This window comes from Exophiala bonariae, assembly GCF_035927105.1.
Source record: "Exophiala bonariae strain CCFEE 5792 chromosome Unknown scaffold_29, whole genome shotgun sequence".
Classification (NCBI taxonomy): Eukaryota; Fungi; Ascomycota; class Eurotiomycetes; order Chaetothyriales; family Herpotrichiellaceae; genus Exophiala; species Exophiala bonariae.
Window position 1 is genome coordinate 149,099 of NW_027042504.1, and position 15,109 is coordinate 164,207.

At 48.9% G+C, this 15,109-nt stretch overlaps 8 protein-coding genes across 8 annotated transcripts; 3 read left to right on the forward strand and 5 right to left on the reverse strand.

Annotated features, from left to right (window-relative positions):
• Positions 1-87: 87 nt before the first annotated feature.
• LTR84_007367 (uncharacterized protein) lies at positions 88-1,569 on the reverse strand (the record flags this gene model as incomplete). Its single annotated transcript, XM_064850920.1, has 1 exon — positions 88-1,569. The coding sequence occupies one exon, from the start codon at positions 1,567-1,569 to the stop codon at positions 88-90; it is 1,482 nt and encodes a 493-aa protein (XP_064702189.1).
• A 963-nt stretch (positions 1,570-2,532) lies between these two features.
• LTR84_007368 (uncharacterized protein) lies at positions 2,533-3,008 on the forward strand (the record flags this gene model as incomplete). Its single annotated transcript, XM_064850921.1, has 2 exons — positions 2,533-2,773; positions 2,833-3,008. 2 exons carry the CDS (start codon positions 2,533-2,535, stop codon positions 3,006-3,008), a joined length of 417 nt encoding a protein of 138 aa, XP_064702190.1.
• Positions 3,009-3,353: 345 nt separating this feature from the next.
• Positions 3,354-4,050, reverse strand: LTR84_007369 (uncharacterized protein; the record flags this gene model as incomplete). The annotated part of the gene is made up of 2 exons (XM_064850922.1): positions 3,354-3,622; positions 3,678-4,050. 2 exons carry the CDS (start codon positions 4,048-4,050, stop codon positions 3,354-3,356), a joined length of 642 nt encoding a protein of 213 aa, XP_064702191.1.
• A 624-nt stretch (positions 4,051-4,674) lies between these two features.
• Positions 4,675-6,095, reverse strand: LTR84_007370 (uncharacterized protein; the record flags this gene model as incomplete). Its single annotated transcript, XM_064850923.1, has 2 exons — positions 4,675-4,755; positions 4,809-6,095. The coding sequence occupies 2 exons, from the start codon at positions 6,093-6,095 to the stop codon at positions 4,675-4,677; spliced, it is 1,368 nt and encodes a 455-aa protein (XP_064702192.1).
• A 1,004-nt stretch (positions 6,096-7,099) lies between these two features.
• LTR84_007371 (uncharacterized protein) lies at positions 7,100-8,208 on the reverse strand (the record flags this gene model as incomplete). Its single annotated transcript, XM_064850924.1, has 4 exons — positions 7,100-7,250; positions 7,297-7,400; positions 7,461-8,038; positions 8,103-8,208. 4 exons carry the CDS (start codon positions 8,206-8,208, stop codon positions 7,100-7,102), a joined length of 939 nt encoding a protein of 312 aa, XP_064702193.1.
• Positions 8,209-9,030: 822 nt separating this feature from the next.
• LTR84_007372 (uncharacterized protein) lies at positions 9,031-9,282 on the forward strand (the record flags this gene model as incomplete). The annotated part of the gene is made up of 2 exons (XM_064850925.1): positions 9,031-9,039; positions 9,103-9,282. 2 exons carry the CDS (start codon positions 9,031-9,033, stop codon positions 9,280-9,282), a joined length of 189 nt encoding a protein of 62 aa, XP_064702194.1.
• Positions 9,283-10,141: 859 nt separating this feature from the next.
• Positions 10,142-10,973, reverse strand: LTR84_007373 (uncharacterized protein; the record flags this gene model as incomplete). Its single annotated transcript, XM_064850926.1, has 2 exons — positions 10,142-10,675; positions 10,722-10,973. The coding sequence occupies 2 exons, from the start codon at positions 10,971-10,973 to the stop codon at positions 10,142-10,144; spliced, it is 786 nt and encodes a 261-aa protein (XP_064702195.1).
• A 1,589-nt stretch (positions 10,974-12,562) lies between these two features.
• LTR84_007374 (uncharacterized protein) lies at positions 12,563-14,761 on the forward strand (the record flags this gene model as incomplete). The annotated part of the gene is made up of 6 exons (XM_064850927.1): positions 12,563-12,681; positions 12,742-12,916; positions 13,014-13,377; positions 13,425-13,649; positions 13,714-13,796; positions 13,853-14,761. The coding sequence occupies 6 exons, from the start codon at positions 12,563-12,565 to the stop codon at positions 14,759-14,761; spliced, it is 1,875 nt and encodes a 624-aa protein (XP_064702196.1).
• Between the last annotated feature and the right edge of the window lie 348 nt (positions 14,762-15,109).

The window sequence follows — 15,109 nt, forward strand, 5'->3', positions numbered from 1 at the left end:
GTGGATGAAGTATTTCGTTATTGTGAGAATGACATGAGATATGTACATGCAGTGGAAATGACGCAACCTGTCCGTCAGCTGGCGCATTTACAACTTCACTCTTCTTACGACTTTCTTCGCCCATGGGTGGGTGTCGCCTCGGATGACGTATCGATCAATGTCAGCTGTGTTCAGGAGACCAGGATGAGCCTGATCCAACCGCGTAATTCCCACCATTTGCATGGCGGTCTCAAGTTCGTCCTGCAAGATCTCCAATGCCCGTTCCATCCCAGCTTGGCCATAGGTGACGGCGTACATGAATGGTCGGCCTAAGCAGACCGCGCTCGCCCCGAGACAAATGGCCTTGAGCACATCGGTGCCACGGCGAATGCCGCCATCAATAAAGACTTCCATCTGCTCTAGCACTTCGGGACAATTGGCTTGGATCTCAAGCAAGGTCAAAATCGATGGAGGTGCCGTGTCGACCGCTCTGCCCCCGTGATTAGAGATATAAATGCCTTTGCATCCGATGTCAAGCGCCCGTCGAGCATCCTGTGCACATTGGATGCCCTTCACGAAGACTGGGATGTCGGAGAGTTCAATGAGCCATTTGATATCCTTCCACGTGACGTCAGGGTCGATGAAGCTACCCGTCGCACGTGCAAGACCTGCGCCCTTGTTGTCTCTGGGTAGCGCCTGTACCTGTGCGTTTCTAGTGGGTTTGTAGGTGGCTTCGATCTTGATCCTCTCGTCCGCCTCACGCTTTCCCACCACAGGTAGATCGACCGTTGCCATAATGGCTCGTGGTCGGAGGGACACGACCTCACGCATCAGTTTCTGCGTACTTCGTCGGTCCTTGTTGAAATACAGTTGGTAGAATTTGGGATAGTTCTCGGGGATGACATCTGTGATTTCTGCCAAGGAATAGCTTGCGCCGTTACAAACGCAGATCGTTGTTCCTTTCGCAGCGGCACCTCTCGCCATCGCCAACTCACCATCTGGATGGGATAGTTTCGCCAGTGCTGCTGGCGAAGAGAAGATTGGCATCGAATACTTGTGTCCGAGGATCGAGACACTTGTGTCGACGCTTCCAACGCCGGTCAGGACACGCGGTCGAAACCAGATCTTGCGGTACCAGTCGATGTTTGCTTGTAGGGAGAGGCAGTCATTTGCAGCACCGGAGTAGTAAGCCCATGTTTTGGCCGATACGATCTTCTTCGCCGCGGCCTCAAAATCATACATATTAAGTATCGAATCAAGATCCGGAGGTCCCTCGTCAACCGGCGCGCTTCCCTCGACCTCGTCCGCACCTTCCAGCTTAGAACGCCATTCCTCGGTGACGGTCTCTTCATCCAGTGTGCCTATTCGTTTAGAGGATTCCAGATGTTTCGAGACAAGGCTCGGGCCATGTACTTCGTTGTACGCCTTTGTCGCATCTCGCCCGAGATATTCGACTATAATATCTATGCCGCCTGGGTGGTCTGGGGCAAATTCTGTCACATCCCACACCACGCCATTGATCACCAGCCAAGCGTCACTCGGTGACGAATGGGCAAGGACTTCTGATACGGGGATTTTCTGGTCCGGCATGTTAATGTCGACAGGTAACCCAATCAATGATGTCTTTAGAATGGCTTGACATTCACACAACTCCAGAAGGTGGGAAGAGCCGGTTGCTTCTCAAACCACTGGGCATAGGTTTTGTATGGATGAGAAACCCCAGCATGTTGTTTGGACGAAGGAGAGTGTGGGGTAAGTCATGAATCTCATCATCACCGTGGGGGTTGACCTCTCTGGATAGCCACTTGTGCAGGTCTGGTGCGGGGGACACGGTCATGTACCCGAGGTAATTGAGATCTCGTTGGAATGGGCCATCTCAGGGATGTTTTTGATCCGATAGAGGATCCAGCCTGGGATCATCCTCACAGCACACTGGGTACGAATGGCTTTCCTGTTTATTAATTAGAGAGGAGGACTCTCGCAGCCCACCATGGCAAGCTGTGCCCTCCAGCCTGACTCTTCACCGCCGTGTGATTCCTAACTCCTTGTTTTGCATCAGGGCTGCATAAACTCCTTCCTACCTGAGTAATGGGCTCTTTAGTTATGTTTATTCCTGCAAGAAAAATTAGTAATATCAGAAACTGAAGGAAGCGAAGTTGATACCTTTACCCCGAAACCCGCGTCGGCGTGTCTTGGATTAGGCACCGACCACCCAAGTGTCCAACCACCACCTTTGCACGTGGATTGCTGCCTGAACCCTCCCGTGTCGCTGACCTAACTAGATCAAAATAGGCATTTCGAGACCCTGAAGTGCTGCGCGACTTCTACACGATTTCACGTGAGCTCGTAAAATCATGAGAGCTGGTTCTTTGAGCACTGGTACCGAAAGCCAAAATGAAATTGTTATTTAGGAAGCTTGCAATCCCTCGAGCGGGGTTGCTCTTCCTCCTTTCAAATACGAATATCCAGATATACTCAACATCGTGGTGACTGGCAAACCTACAGTTTTACATGTTAGACATAGACCCGAGCATTCTCATAGCCAAAGGCAAGATGCCCATCGACCACACCTCGCTTCCAGTCCCCTTTTCCAAGGTAGACGAAGAGGTTGCCTGGCTTATCGCCGCTTACGGACACATGGGATTCAAAGTACATAAGAGCCCAGTACCTGGCGTCGTTGGAGTTGGCGACGAGACTGGGCCATTCCTGTGGATTTTTGGCTACGACGAGAACTTTAGTCAAATTCCAGATGATGCGAAAATCTTCCGCACTCACCTAGCACTGAGTGCCAAAGGCAAGATTCTATCTAGATCCATGTCTTGAGCAGTTCATGAACTGACCCTTACCGCTCAGATCGAGGACAAGTGGACACCTTCTATGCCGAAGGTCTCAAAGCAGGCGGGAAAGACAACGGCAAGCCAGGCGTGAGGACGAACTATCATCCCAATTACTATGGCGCATTTTTGATCAGCCCTGGTGGCCACAACCTGGAGGCTGTGACACACGCGCCCCCAAGTTCTGCCCAATGACTGCCAGTCATGGATGTGTCGCGCATGAGAATGGAGCTGGCTGGTAGGAGACCCAGTGCAGAACAGTCCATGGGACCGCCTGAAGATGTTAGATGGGAGAATCTAGGGCAGAGAAGTCGGAGGAATGGACTAGGCTTTAGGATTGGGGGGATTTATTTGAGGTATTGAGGTCGCCGTTGCCCCAAGTCTGGCGTTGCGTTCATTATACTACTACGTAAGGGTGCATAGAAACGAGACTGACCCAAAATGGGATGTTTAACTAGTCGTTTGACTTGGAACCGAAAGGTCCAGACAGCTGCGTCTCAAGACCTAAACTCCTACCCATGCCAAGCTGCATTCCCAGAACTATGCGAAGAAACTACTCGATGCCGTGCCCGTCTTCTTCCCATCCTGATACGTCTGACTCAGCGAATCATACAATTTCTTCACACGTGCCAGATCTGTCTTCAAGCTCGATCGTGATTCCTCATCTTCCACAGAATCAATCAACTCAGCAAGTGATCGTGCGGTGAAGAACTTATTCTTGCGGTTGTAAAGGGGTTTAGTCGCAAGTGTCTCCTCAGTGTCTCCAGGTGAGGCAACCTGATATACGGACTGGAGAATATCGATGTCGTCTTTCAAATAATTAGCGTATTCATTTCTGCTTGAACCCCAAAAGCCACAACTCACAAGGTATTCCGAAGAGATCGCGACTATCTTCGTAGGTGAACATGTAGTAGAACTCGTTGAACCCAGACCATGTAATCCCACTCAGACATAGCGAACAGGGTTCATGGGTCGCAAAGAATACGCAATCTTTCGTCTCTGGCCGTCCTTCTTTTGGTAGTTTGAAGAATTGCTGGATGCAATTGATCTCACCGTGCAGCAACGGCGATTCTCGCTCGTTGTTCGTCTCTGCTATGACTGTCGACAGCAATTTCCTGTCTAGAATGGCTGCTCCGAAGAGCTTGGAGCCCTGAGACACTTGCTTTGCTGTCAAGGGGACGATGTCATTCTCAGTGGCTTTGAGTATCGCGCTTGCGATTTCTTGGGCTCCGGGCATTGGGTTTCGAGGAAGAAGAACAAGGACAGTGTGAATTGGGGGTTTTGTCTATGAGAAAAGTGTATATACAGGGATTGACCGAGAATGTAGCAAATATAATTGAGATCACCACCTTTAAGCAATTTTTGATATCGACTTCTTTATTCCTCGTGTTGAGATAAGATGTGGTCGAAGTTCTCCAATAGCAAGGAGGCGGCCGCCAGCACGGAGACCGCCGAAGCGCGTCCAAGAAACTTAATGTTAGGCTTTCTTGAGGAGCATTCTTCCCAATGCATCCCATCCTCTTATTTTCTCATTATCACTTACATCGCTCCCCATCATCCCATAGCTGGTAGTCTTCAGCATAAGTCTTTGCTAGATAGACGTTGTATATCCGGATTTGAACACAATCCAATCTTTGCCCGCATGTCTTTAACCACCCTGAAAATGCACAGTCGCGATGCCCAATTTAGTCATGAATTCCACAGAAGCACCATGCGTCACTAGGTTGTGAGAAACCATTTCAACCTGATTGGACATATGGCCCCACGAAATACCTTCAAAGTTCCGGGATCTTCAATTCGAATTGTCGAACATGACACCACTCGTGAAGTGTCGCGCCCGCTATTCGTTCACAAGTTCATTCTAGAGACGGGATTGGATCTCCGTGGCTTGGGAAGCTGGTTCTACTTCACGCAGGCAACGGGGTGGCCAATATGTATCAACCTGTGCACTGATTAGCAAATGGCTCAGCACATCTTTCGGAAACGTTGACTTACATCCTTCTCAACTTGATAACCCAACAGTCGTGGCGCCAAACCGGAATCTCTCCAGGCCAGGGCCTCACCTTCTTCTTTTTCTCGGATCTTTCGATCTCTTTCCTCTTGCTCAGGCCCATCGTGCAGATGATACAAGTACTGCTGCAAATTACCTCGCTTGACCACCATTTCGGTTCGTTCTTTGCGACATCGTTCGTAGATGCTTAACAGCTCCTGCTTCACTTCCGGGATTCTTGGGTTCGGTGCTCTTGAGAAGAGCTCACCCATAACAGCGGCGTCTTCAAGACACATACCAGCACCCGATGCAAGGTAAGGAAGTGTTGCGTGTACAGCGTCACCTAACATAGTGAACGTGCCAGACGGATGACTCCATGAGTCCATTCCGACACGAATTTGTAAGCGCCATTTGTACACGGATTCACACAGAGCGAGCAGCTTTGGTATCCGAGGATCCCAGTCTTTGTACAGCGCCCGCATCTCTTTCACATCGCCCTCGAGAGTATTGGCTCCTCCGACAGGCATATCATCAGGCACCAAAAGTACCATGTTGAACAGCTTTCCCCCTCGGAGCACGTAGTTCACAGCGTGCGCGTCTGGCCCGAGCCAATAGTTTACTTGAGGCTCAGTGACAAAGGGTGCAAGTTCCGGGTCTTTGAGCATTTCTGCCGTTGAAAGTAAAAGTCGATATGCAAGATCCCCTGTCGGTGTTGGCGGGTCTGGCTTTCCCAGGAATATTTCCCGTAGGTTCGAGTTAATACCGTCGGCCCCAACCACCAGATCGGCAACCAATTCTTGCCCGGAAGATAAGACCACTGTTGCTTGTTCCGCCTTAGGCCCGTCGATTTTAATATCAATCACCCGCGCTCGGACTTGTATCTCGGCTCCTAGCTCGACGGCGCGGTCAAGAAGACATTTGTGAAGGTTAGCACGATGGAAATCCCAATAAAAAGTCCCAGGGTACGCCGCCGCCGACTCATTTGTATCAAGATATGATATCAAATTACCCCTCCATCCCAGCATGTTCACTCGCGAGGGCTTCGTGGCGAATTGCTCGAGCGTCTCCCGCATCCCCCATGATTGTAGCACCCGTGAGGAGTTTGGAAGAATTTGTATGCCCGCGCCCACCTCCCCTATCTCTTCTGCTGCCTCTAGAACGCGGACATTGTGGCCAGCAAGGAGAAGTGCTATGGCTGCGCCTATACCACCAAGACCGGCACCGACAACGATGATGTTGAGCTTGGTCGTTGCATTGCGTTGTAGTTTCTCTTTGGCAACAATGGACGACATTTTAGGTATGAGTCCCAGTGTTTAACGAAAGGAAACCCAGATTGGGGAGAGAAATTCTATAAACAATGACTGCGTCGGGTGATCTGCTCGATGAGATGATCGTGCAGTCAGGCGAGGGTGATGGGAATATCAACCAAAGTGGTCGCTTGGCTCTCCACTGTGAACAGCCGGAAGTACTGACAGTGATCAACTTGCAGCGAATGCCGCCGTGTATATTTCGAGCCCAGTTATAAGATACAGTGCCTGCTTTGGTATGGCTCTTTCGTTGGTATCAATCATGCGATGTCGAAGATGCGAGTGGATATCTGCATAACCAGACTCCGAGCCACGAGTGCAATCAATTAAGTCGATACGCGCCAAATTCGTCCTTTTGATCCAATGCTCTCTCATGACACGCACACCTGTACGATGCGTACACGGCATGGCAGTCAGTCACACGTGAGTAACATCCCTTGAAAGTCATCGAGGTCATTACAGAATGTCGACCTCCGTCTCGAGTCCACCCTAGCGCTTCTAGATAAAAGGGTGGGCCCCGTTGGTGGGCGAGAAGCTTATCTCTCGACTCGGTAGATGGCTGCATAGAACTCTCCCACCTCTTCTGGGCGCCTGCGGGCGAGTGTTAGGCACACATCCGTATGAGGTACGTTGTGGAATCTGGACTTCAGCAGGAAAACGGATGCAAGAGTGGGGGATTGAACCTAGTGGTCTGCAGGTGCACGTCACTAGTGCGATCAAGAATGGGCGAGGGCCACGGACCAGTCCACAGCTAAATCATCACGTGGTTCCCCATATTCTAAGTGGTTCCGGGTACAGTTTTGCCGTTGCCTCGGATGCCCCTGGTCTCACGTGTCGGCAATGTTGGGATAGAAACAACCATGCTACCAAGAAAACAGTGTTTGCACACGAGACTTGCTCTAGAAATCCCCTCGGATGAGCTACGAAATAATGATGCACGAGACGAATTTTACTCCGAAAGTCATCAATCTCCATATCACGATTGAGTGCTACTTGGGCGAATACTTCTTGAGGACTTCTTCTCTTGACGCCGGCATCAAACCGTCTGCTGGAGGAGTATTTTTGCTCTTGAAGTCATCGCACATTTGTTCCATAGTAACCCACTCGACTCCCTCATGTTTATTGATATGCTCAATGATCCTGCTGTTGTTAGCGATTGAATGATGTGTATCGGCCTAGGTACTACCTTTCATGCATGAGCAAGACGTGGGGCCTGCCACTGACATCGGGATGAATGGTCATGGGGAAAATGAAGTCGTCAAACTCGCGGTAATAATAGTCGAAATGATCCTGGCAGAGAACTTAGCTCTGCACGGCTGCCACAACAGGGGTTCAATGGCTGTAGCTTACCTTCCAGATGTCTTCGATGTCCCGTGGATTGACCCACCCGTGGCTGTTCGCGGAGTTTTTCATGAACATCATAGGTGGTAAGTCGTCGATGTACCAAGATCCAGGGATCTCCACTAAGCCGGTCTCTTTTCCCCTGACCAGAGGTTTCATCCACTCAGCGGCTGTTTTCTTGTAATCAATCTTGGTCCACGTATCCCCAGTGCGCAGCCAGTACATTTGACAGTCTTCATGGCCCATGGAATGATCATATTCGATACCGTAGCTCAAGAGAAGTTCCGTACCAGCTTCACTCACCTCCCACCACGGCGCAACACTTCCTCGAGGCGGCTTTCCACAGAAATCAGTCAGCAGCTTGAAAGTATGGTCGAGGACATCTCTCTGCTGTTCAAAACTCATGTCTGACGGGTTCTCGTGCGAGTATCCGTGCAAGCCGATCTCATGGCCTGCGTCTCGTACCATAGCACACTCTTCAGGAAATGTCTCGAGAGAGTGTCCTGGAATGAACCAAGTTGCTTTGATGTTGTATTTATCGAACAGTTTTAGGAGACGACGTGTCCCATGCGTGCCCGCGAAAAGCCCTGTCTTGATGAGCTTCAAGTGTATAAAGATGGTAATACAAGTCAGCGAGGCTTGGTTTCTCACCTCTGCTGATGTCACTCGTCGAGTCTTCGCCACCATAAGAGCCCAGCCAGCCGGCGACGGCGTCAATATCAACTCCATAGCTAACGAGAACTCGCTTCTTGCCCATATTGATTGTGTCCAAATTTAAATGAATGCTAGTTCGAAAGACTTGTTTTGAAACTTTCAGGAACACGCTCCCTTGAAGTTGTGTGGATGAGGGTTTTGGAGTAAGGATACAATTATCCCGAATCAGAAAAATAACAACAAGCTAGGGGGTTCTGGGAGGGCGGATGAAGCTGGCCATGCTGATGGCATCCTCCACGTGTCCCAGTGTTCCCTCCCTTCACATGGACAACAGGCGGCAGTTGACTATCGTCTCGGTTGCACTCTCCGCAAATCAATGCTAGCACAAACAATGCAGCTCGATAAGCTTACGGTCTTGAGGTCAATGACGGATACTCGATTGTTGCGGTTTGGTGTGTGTCAGAGCGATAAGCAGGAGGAAGTACGAACGGAGTTCTGCGTGTGCGAAAAAGAGTAAAGCGTTGCTTGCTGGTTGTGCGATCCTTGGCACGTACAGTGCCTTGCATGGCTCGGGCTGTCAGGCACATCAAATCCGCACTAACCACTCAAGCATTCTCTAGTTGGACCGCATAACATTTTCACTACTAGCTAAGCTATGGCTGTACTCGGGTTACAAAAATGGGGGCGTTCGAGGACTAGACGGAGGGTAAGTGCGGCATGGAAGATTCCCAACTATGGTGGTAATGGAAACTTTTGCTACACAGAATTCATTGTCCATCATTCGAATCCCGTAGTGAGCTCTGACACTCATTCTTCTGTTCCTACTGAGCTCGTTTGCATCTTTGTCACAAGTTCCAGGCCCCGAAAAGCCTTCCTCCCTGACCCCTGAACCCCTGACAGCAGCGAGCCTTCCACGTGACTTAATATGAGCAAGGTGTGTCCTTCCCAGCCTTCTCTGCGGACTTTAGTTCGACGATGATCGCTAATGCACCATCAGTTCTCACTCAAGGGTCGGACAGCCCTTGTGACGGGTGGTGCCCGAGGATGTGGGCTTGCATTTGCTCAGGGGCTTGCCGAGGCTGGAGCAGATGTAGCAATTTTCGATGTCATCGATCCAGTGCAAGGTTTTTATGACATTGAGAAAGACTATGGTGTGAAGACGAAATATTACAAGTAATTAGTTCTCGTACCGTTTCAAGATCGAGCACTCGGTAGTCTTGCTGATACTGCTTTCTTGGCCAGAGTTGATGTTGGATCTATCGAAAGCCTCCAAAAGGGGTTTGAATCCTTCAAATCCGATTTTCAGGGCAAGTTAGACATCTGCGTTCCATGTGCAGGCATCAATCGGAATTTAGCATTTCTTGACACCTCTTTCGAGGAACATCAGAAACTACTATCTGTCAACGTCATGGGTGTATACCACACAGCACAATTTGCTGCAAAACAAATGATTGAAAATGGAACAAAATGTGGAAGTATTGTTCTTGTGGCTAGTATAGCTAGCTACATGGCTATAAGAAGTCAGATGAGCAGTGCTTATTGCGGCAGCAAAGGAGCTGTACGAGCCATGTGCCCAGCTATCGCTGCTGAGTTGGTACAATACGTGGGTTGAGCCAAATTATGGGAGGCGGGACATTGGCTGACATCTGAGCAGGGAATTCGTGTTAATACAATCTCACCGGGCTATGTGAGAACGGAGATGACTGCACCGGTGAGTTCATATCAATATCGTGCCAGTGCACAGTCCAACTTATATTCATCAGTTCCCCCATCTCTTGGAAAGTTGGAAGGACGAAATCATGAATCGTAGAGTCGCCATGCCAGAGGATATTAGAGGGGCATGTGTTTTCCTTGCAAGTGATGCGAGCTCATATATGACAGGTCAGGATCTTTGTGTTGATGGAGGAGTTACAAAGTGGTGAGCGAAATTAGCTCAGTGGTATTACGGATTCAAAACGTATGCTTCTAGTATTAAGAAGAATGCCTGAGCATTCAGAGTTATTCTATGATTATGGCAATCTCTTCTCATCAGCAACTTACTCCTTTATCAATTTCTCAATCACTGTCGCGATACCTAAAACTTTCTCTTCATCAAACCGCCTTCCAACTAGCTGTAATCCCACGGGATGACCGTCCATTGTATGTGGATCGTATAGTTTCCAGTTCCATTCATCATACTCGTTACGAGGGCTGTAGTGTTCTGACGGCAATATATCTGTCGCCCCTCTGACTTGCCCGGCGGGAAAAGAAAGTGCAGTATAGTCGAGAAAATTCCAAACCTTGGTGTATCCAACCCAGCGGCACGTGCGATGAGGCACCGCAGTATGTGGCATGGTCGGCATGAGCAGTATATCAACCGATTTTCCAGAAATCGGACTCTTTTTGTTGTTCCATTTGTCCCAGTATGCATTCTGAGCTGCAATCTTTCTCTTGTTGAGTTGCCAATAAGCGAATACAGATATAGGTTGTCCGCGATTGATCAAGCCTTCAACATGCGGGATGTAAGGCTCACCACTGGCGGTCACATCCCTTCTAATATCTTCCCCTCCATCGGCAGTATAAAACAAATCCTAAATGGTGTCAGCCACAAGTATACCACGGATTCGAGTAGCTGACCATAATCTCGATGCACTCTTTATGTCCGGAAGCATCCCACTGCACAATTTCATGACCTGCAGATTTCAATTTTGCTTCTAGCTCTCTGAGAACCCTGTCAATCGGCGGGTGAACCTTTACGACCCCGTCGTCAATCAAGACCCCAATAGTCAATGGTCGAGTTTGCACCTCCTCAAAAATGTCTTTTCGCCACGGTATTGGCGTAACCCTGGGATCTCGTAAATGTGTCTGGGCATCAAGCATAAGGTGCATTATATGGGTGAGGGACGACAAAGTTCTTGCCATTGGTCCTACCGATGACGGCACATGCTCTTGACCTTCAGTTGACACAGGAACCCCTCGATATGGCAATCTGGTGCTCTACTCGCCGAGATTTAGGTTAGCCCTCCCATTCGGATTAACAGGCTCTTACTTAACACACCGTAGGCTTCAAGCCCCATAAGCCATTCATATGAGACGGAATACGGATGGAGCCTCCAATATCAGTTCCCCAACCCAACATTGTGCCTTTGAGAGCAAGCAGCACGGCCTCACCACCAGTTGAGCCTCCTGGGGTGAATTCTGGATTTCTGGGGTTTGTAGTCAAACCCCATAAAGGACACTCGGTTTCGCACCACTATCACGTATTAGCCAGAAGAAATCATATGCAAAAGAAGCAAATGTACCATTATGCTCTGCGGGAGATTCGTCTTGGCCAGTATTATCGCCCCCAGACTTTTGAGCGTGTCCACCAAAACTGCATCTTCTATGGCAGGCTTGAATGCCCTCGAAACATAGCCGATACTTGAGTCCACGCCTTTCACATTGAATTGGTCTTTCAATGTGATAGGCACTCCATGCAATGGTCCTATTAATCTCCCAGTGGAAGCAAAATATTCGTCTAGTAACGATGCCTCCTCAATCGCACTCGTGAAGAGGACTTCTGTAAGGCAGTTTGTCTAGCATAGTGATAAGCATAGGTTTCGTCCAGCCAGATTTCGAGGGAGAGTCTAGCTACCTGCTGCTGTGCCTTTGCTGCACTGTCTTCTCATCAGTCGCAGCCGATGTACTTTCAAAAATTTATGTCTGACTTACTTTTCCACATAAGATAGAACTAAATCTTTCGCTTTCAGCTTTCCCGATGAAAACAAATCAATCAAAGACTTAATGTCTCCGTTTTCTAAGATTTCCTCAGAGATAGCATTTTTTGCATCAACAGGGACTAAGAACGGCGCTACAAGGCTCTCACGCTGGTCACGCTTTTTCTGGATAGTATCCTCCCATGTTGAATGTACAAGTTCTCTCATCGTCGTCGGTCACTTGACTTACTTCACGTGACGAGGGTGTTTGACATCTACAATCGTCTTTGTTCGACTGGATGCCTTTCGACCAGGTGGTACTTCGTAAGTCTCGACCTGCTCATTAGGGTTTGTTAGAGTGTCTTTCCTGCAGCGTGGCAGAGCAAGGTACCTGGGAGCGGCTTGGGGAAACTTGAATCTTGGCGCTCGTACCCTTTGTACGAATTATCCTGACTGAGTGGGCACGGAACATTCAGCTCAACTCCGTCCTTATCGTCTTGGAGATGACAAACTAATTGTTGAGTCCATCCACTTTCCATTGCGAAAAGACAAGAGTGGGGTTACGCTCATACACTGTGGCAAGTGTCATGCTCGAATGATACGATGTCTCAGGACCATGGTACAACAAAAGGTCACACAACAGCATCACCTGATTTGCCCACAACACTACCAGGGGTGAAAAGCCTCACGACCTTCAAAGGGCCCCTTAAACGCGCCGCAGATGACTATGATGGAGGACAGCAAAAGTCGATGAAGCGTTCTCGAGCAATAAGTTCGCCAAAAATGAGTCCAGCAGCCAACAATGAAGGCTTCATGGTCAATGGTGACCACCAGGTCACTAATGGTGTTGACACTGAAGCCATCACTATCGTTGGAGCTGGCCCAGCCGGTCTGATGTTAGGGTATGGATCTTTTGGCAAACCAAATATTCCTTGAACAGCACGTGGTACTGATGAGAATAGCTCAAATTTATCCATGTACGGGATTAAGGCAAAGATCCTCGACGACAGAGATGACAAGACGAGCACAGGCCGTGCCGATGGATTGCAGCCAAAGACCATCGAGACATTCAGGCAACTACGCCTCGCTGATTCATTGCTTCGGAAAGGTGTAAAGATCTATGATATCTGTTTCTGGGTAAGTTGCACTGAGTTAGGAGTTCCATCGTACTGCCCCTGGGAATAATGGGCAACCCGAAAATGCATGTAATTACAGTGTGCTGACAGTGACTCAGAGCTCTACCAGCATGAAAAGCCTACATCGCACAGGCAGAGAGATTCACTATCCCGCTCAATTGGACGTGAAAGACCCATTTATTCTGCTTGTCCACCAGGGAATGGTGGAGGATATTTTTATTGAGGACATGAGAGAACGCGGGGTAGAAGTAACGAGGAGCTCTCCATTACTCAAGTACACTGCCGATAGCCTCAAATCTTCGATAGATGTCCACTTTGAAGATAAAAAGTCTGGATCGGTCAGATCATTCAAGACGAGGTACTTGGTTGGTTGTGATGGCGCCCACTCCAATGTCCGAAAGAGCATTCCTGGAGCTCAGATGGTGGGGGAGAGCAGCAATTCGAAATGGGGAGTACTAGATGGTAAAGTTCCCACTCCAATTTGGCATCTCGATACTGATGATCCCTAGGTGTCATTGAAACAGACTTTCCAGATCTCTGGAGCAAGGTGGTGATTCATTCAGAACAGGCGGGAACGGTATTGTGCATCCCTCGTGAGCGAAACATGACCAGGCTTTACATTGAGCTCGATCGTGACCTGCCAGACAGTGTGCCCGCTGAGGCCACTCAAGAGTATGTGATGAAGAAGGCACAGGATATCATGGCTCCCTACTCGGTCACATGGACCAATGTTGGTAAGTAAAATTCTTTACGAGGATATCTAGTGTCTGAGGGATGGGGATTAACTACTTTTGGTAGAATGGTTCAGCGTTTATAAAGTTGGTCAGAGAGTCGCAAGCACGTTCACTGACTGCAATGAACGTGTGTTCATCACTGGCGATGTGAGTGATCTGTCTCCTGAGACATGATGGACAGTGTGACTGATTAAAGACCTCAGGCGGGCCACACCCACTCACCTAAAGCGGCTCAGGGGATGAACACGTCGATGCATGACACTTTCAACTTATCCTGGAAGCTCAACTTGGCCATCAGAGGTCTAGCAGGGACGGCTTTACTAGCGACATACCAACAGGAACGCCGCAAAATTGCCCAAGACCTGATAAACTTCGATTTTGAACACGCTGCTGCATTCACAGGTGGAGATTCCAAGGCACTCGCAGATAACTTCGCAACCAATGTTGGTTTTATCTCGGGTGTAGGCGTTCATTATACCCCAAATATCATCACAGTTCCAGAGAAAGCGCCCAGAGGAATCCTTCGGGCGGGAGAGCTGGTGGCACCAGCGAAGGTGACTCGATATATCGATGCTAACCCAGTTGACATACAACTCGACATCCCAATGCTTGGTCAATTCAGGATCTACTTTTTCGTTCCAGATATTCACGTCGCGTCCGAATTTCTGCAAAACGTCTGCGGCTATATCAATTCAGCAGACTCAATGATAGGTCGTTCTACTACTGCAGCCGCCAAATCATATGCCACAATCAACTTGCCACCCGTTGAAGCGGACAACTTTCTGCAACCAGGCCGTTACACTGCCGCATCTCGACTCTTCACTTTTGCTACCGTTACAGCCATGCCGAAAACTGCAATCGAGATCTCCGACCTCCCGCAGTTACTACAACAGAGCAAATGGACTTTCTATCTGGACGATATCAAAGATAGGGTATCTGGCGTAGGCTGCACCGAGAAGTGGCTTGGAAGTCTGAATGATCAAGAGGTTGCCATTGTAAATGTCAGGCCTGATGGCTATGTCGGTAGTGTTGGCCGATTCAACCTACAAGGCGCAGGTCGTACAGCTTGTGAGTGGTTAGATACTTACTATGGGGGGTTCTTAACTTCATAGATACTTGCGATTAGTGTACTCTTGTCAAACGAAAATAAACACATGATATATACATCTACAGCCACATAGACTTTATCTGTTTCCAGAGTTCAGACTGCCGCGTGGACCCAAGAGTTATTCGCAGCATATTAATCGCGCAACACGTTGATGTCGAGCCACAGGTAGTAACAAGTCTATGTCTCATCAGTAACTGTTCATGGCACGTCCACCAATAAACGTCCTAGTTTGGGCCATTAGCGATTAAGCTCTTCAAACAGCCCATTTACGAGTCAAATTCTCTAAAGTCGAGGTCATGTTGTTTGGAACATTAGAAGAACAAAGAACAGACGAAGACAAGACTAGCCAAAC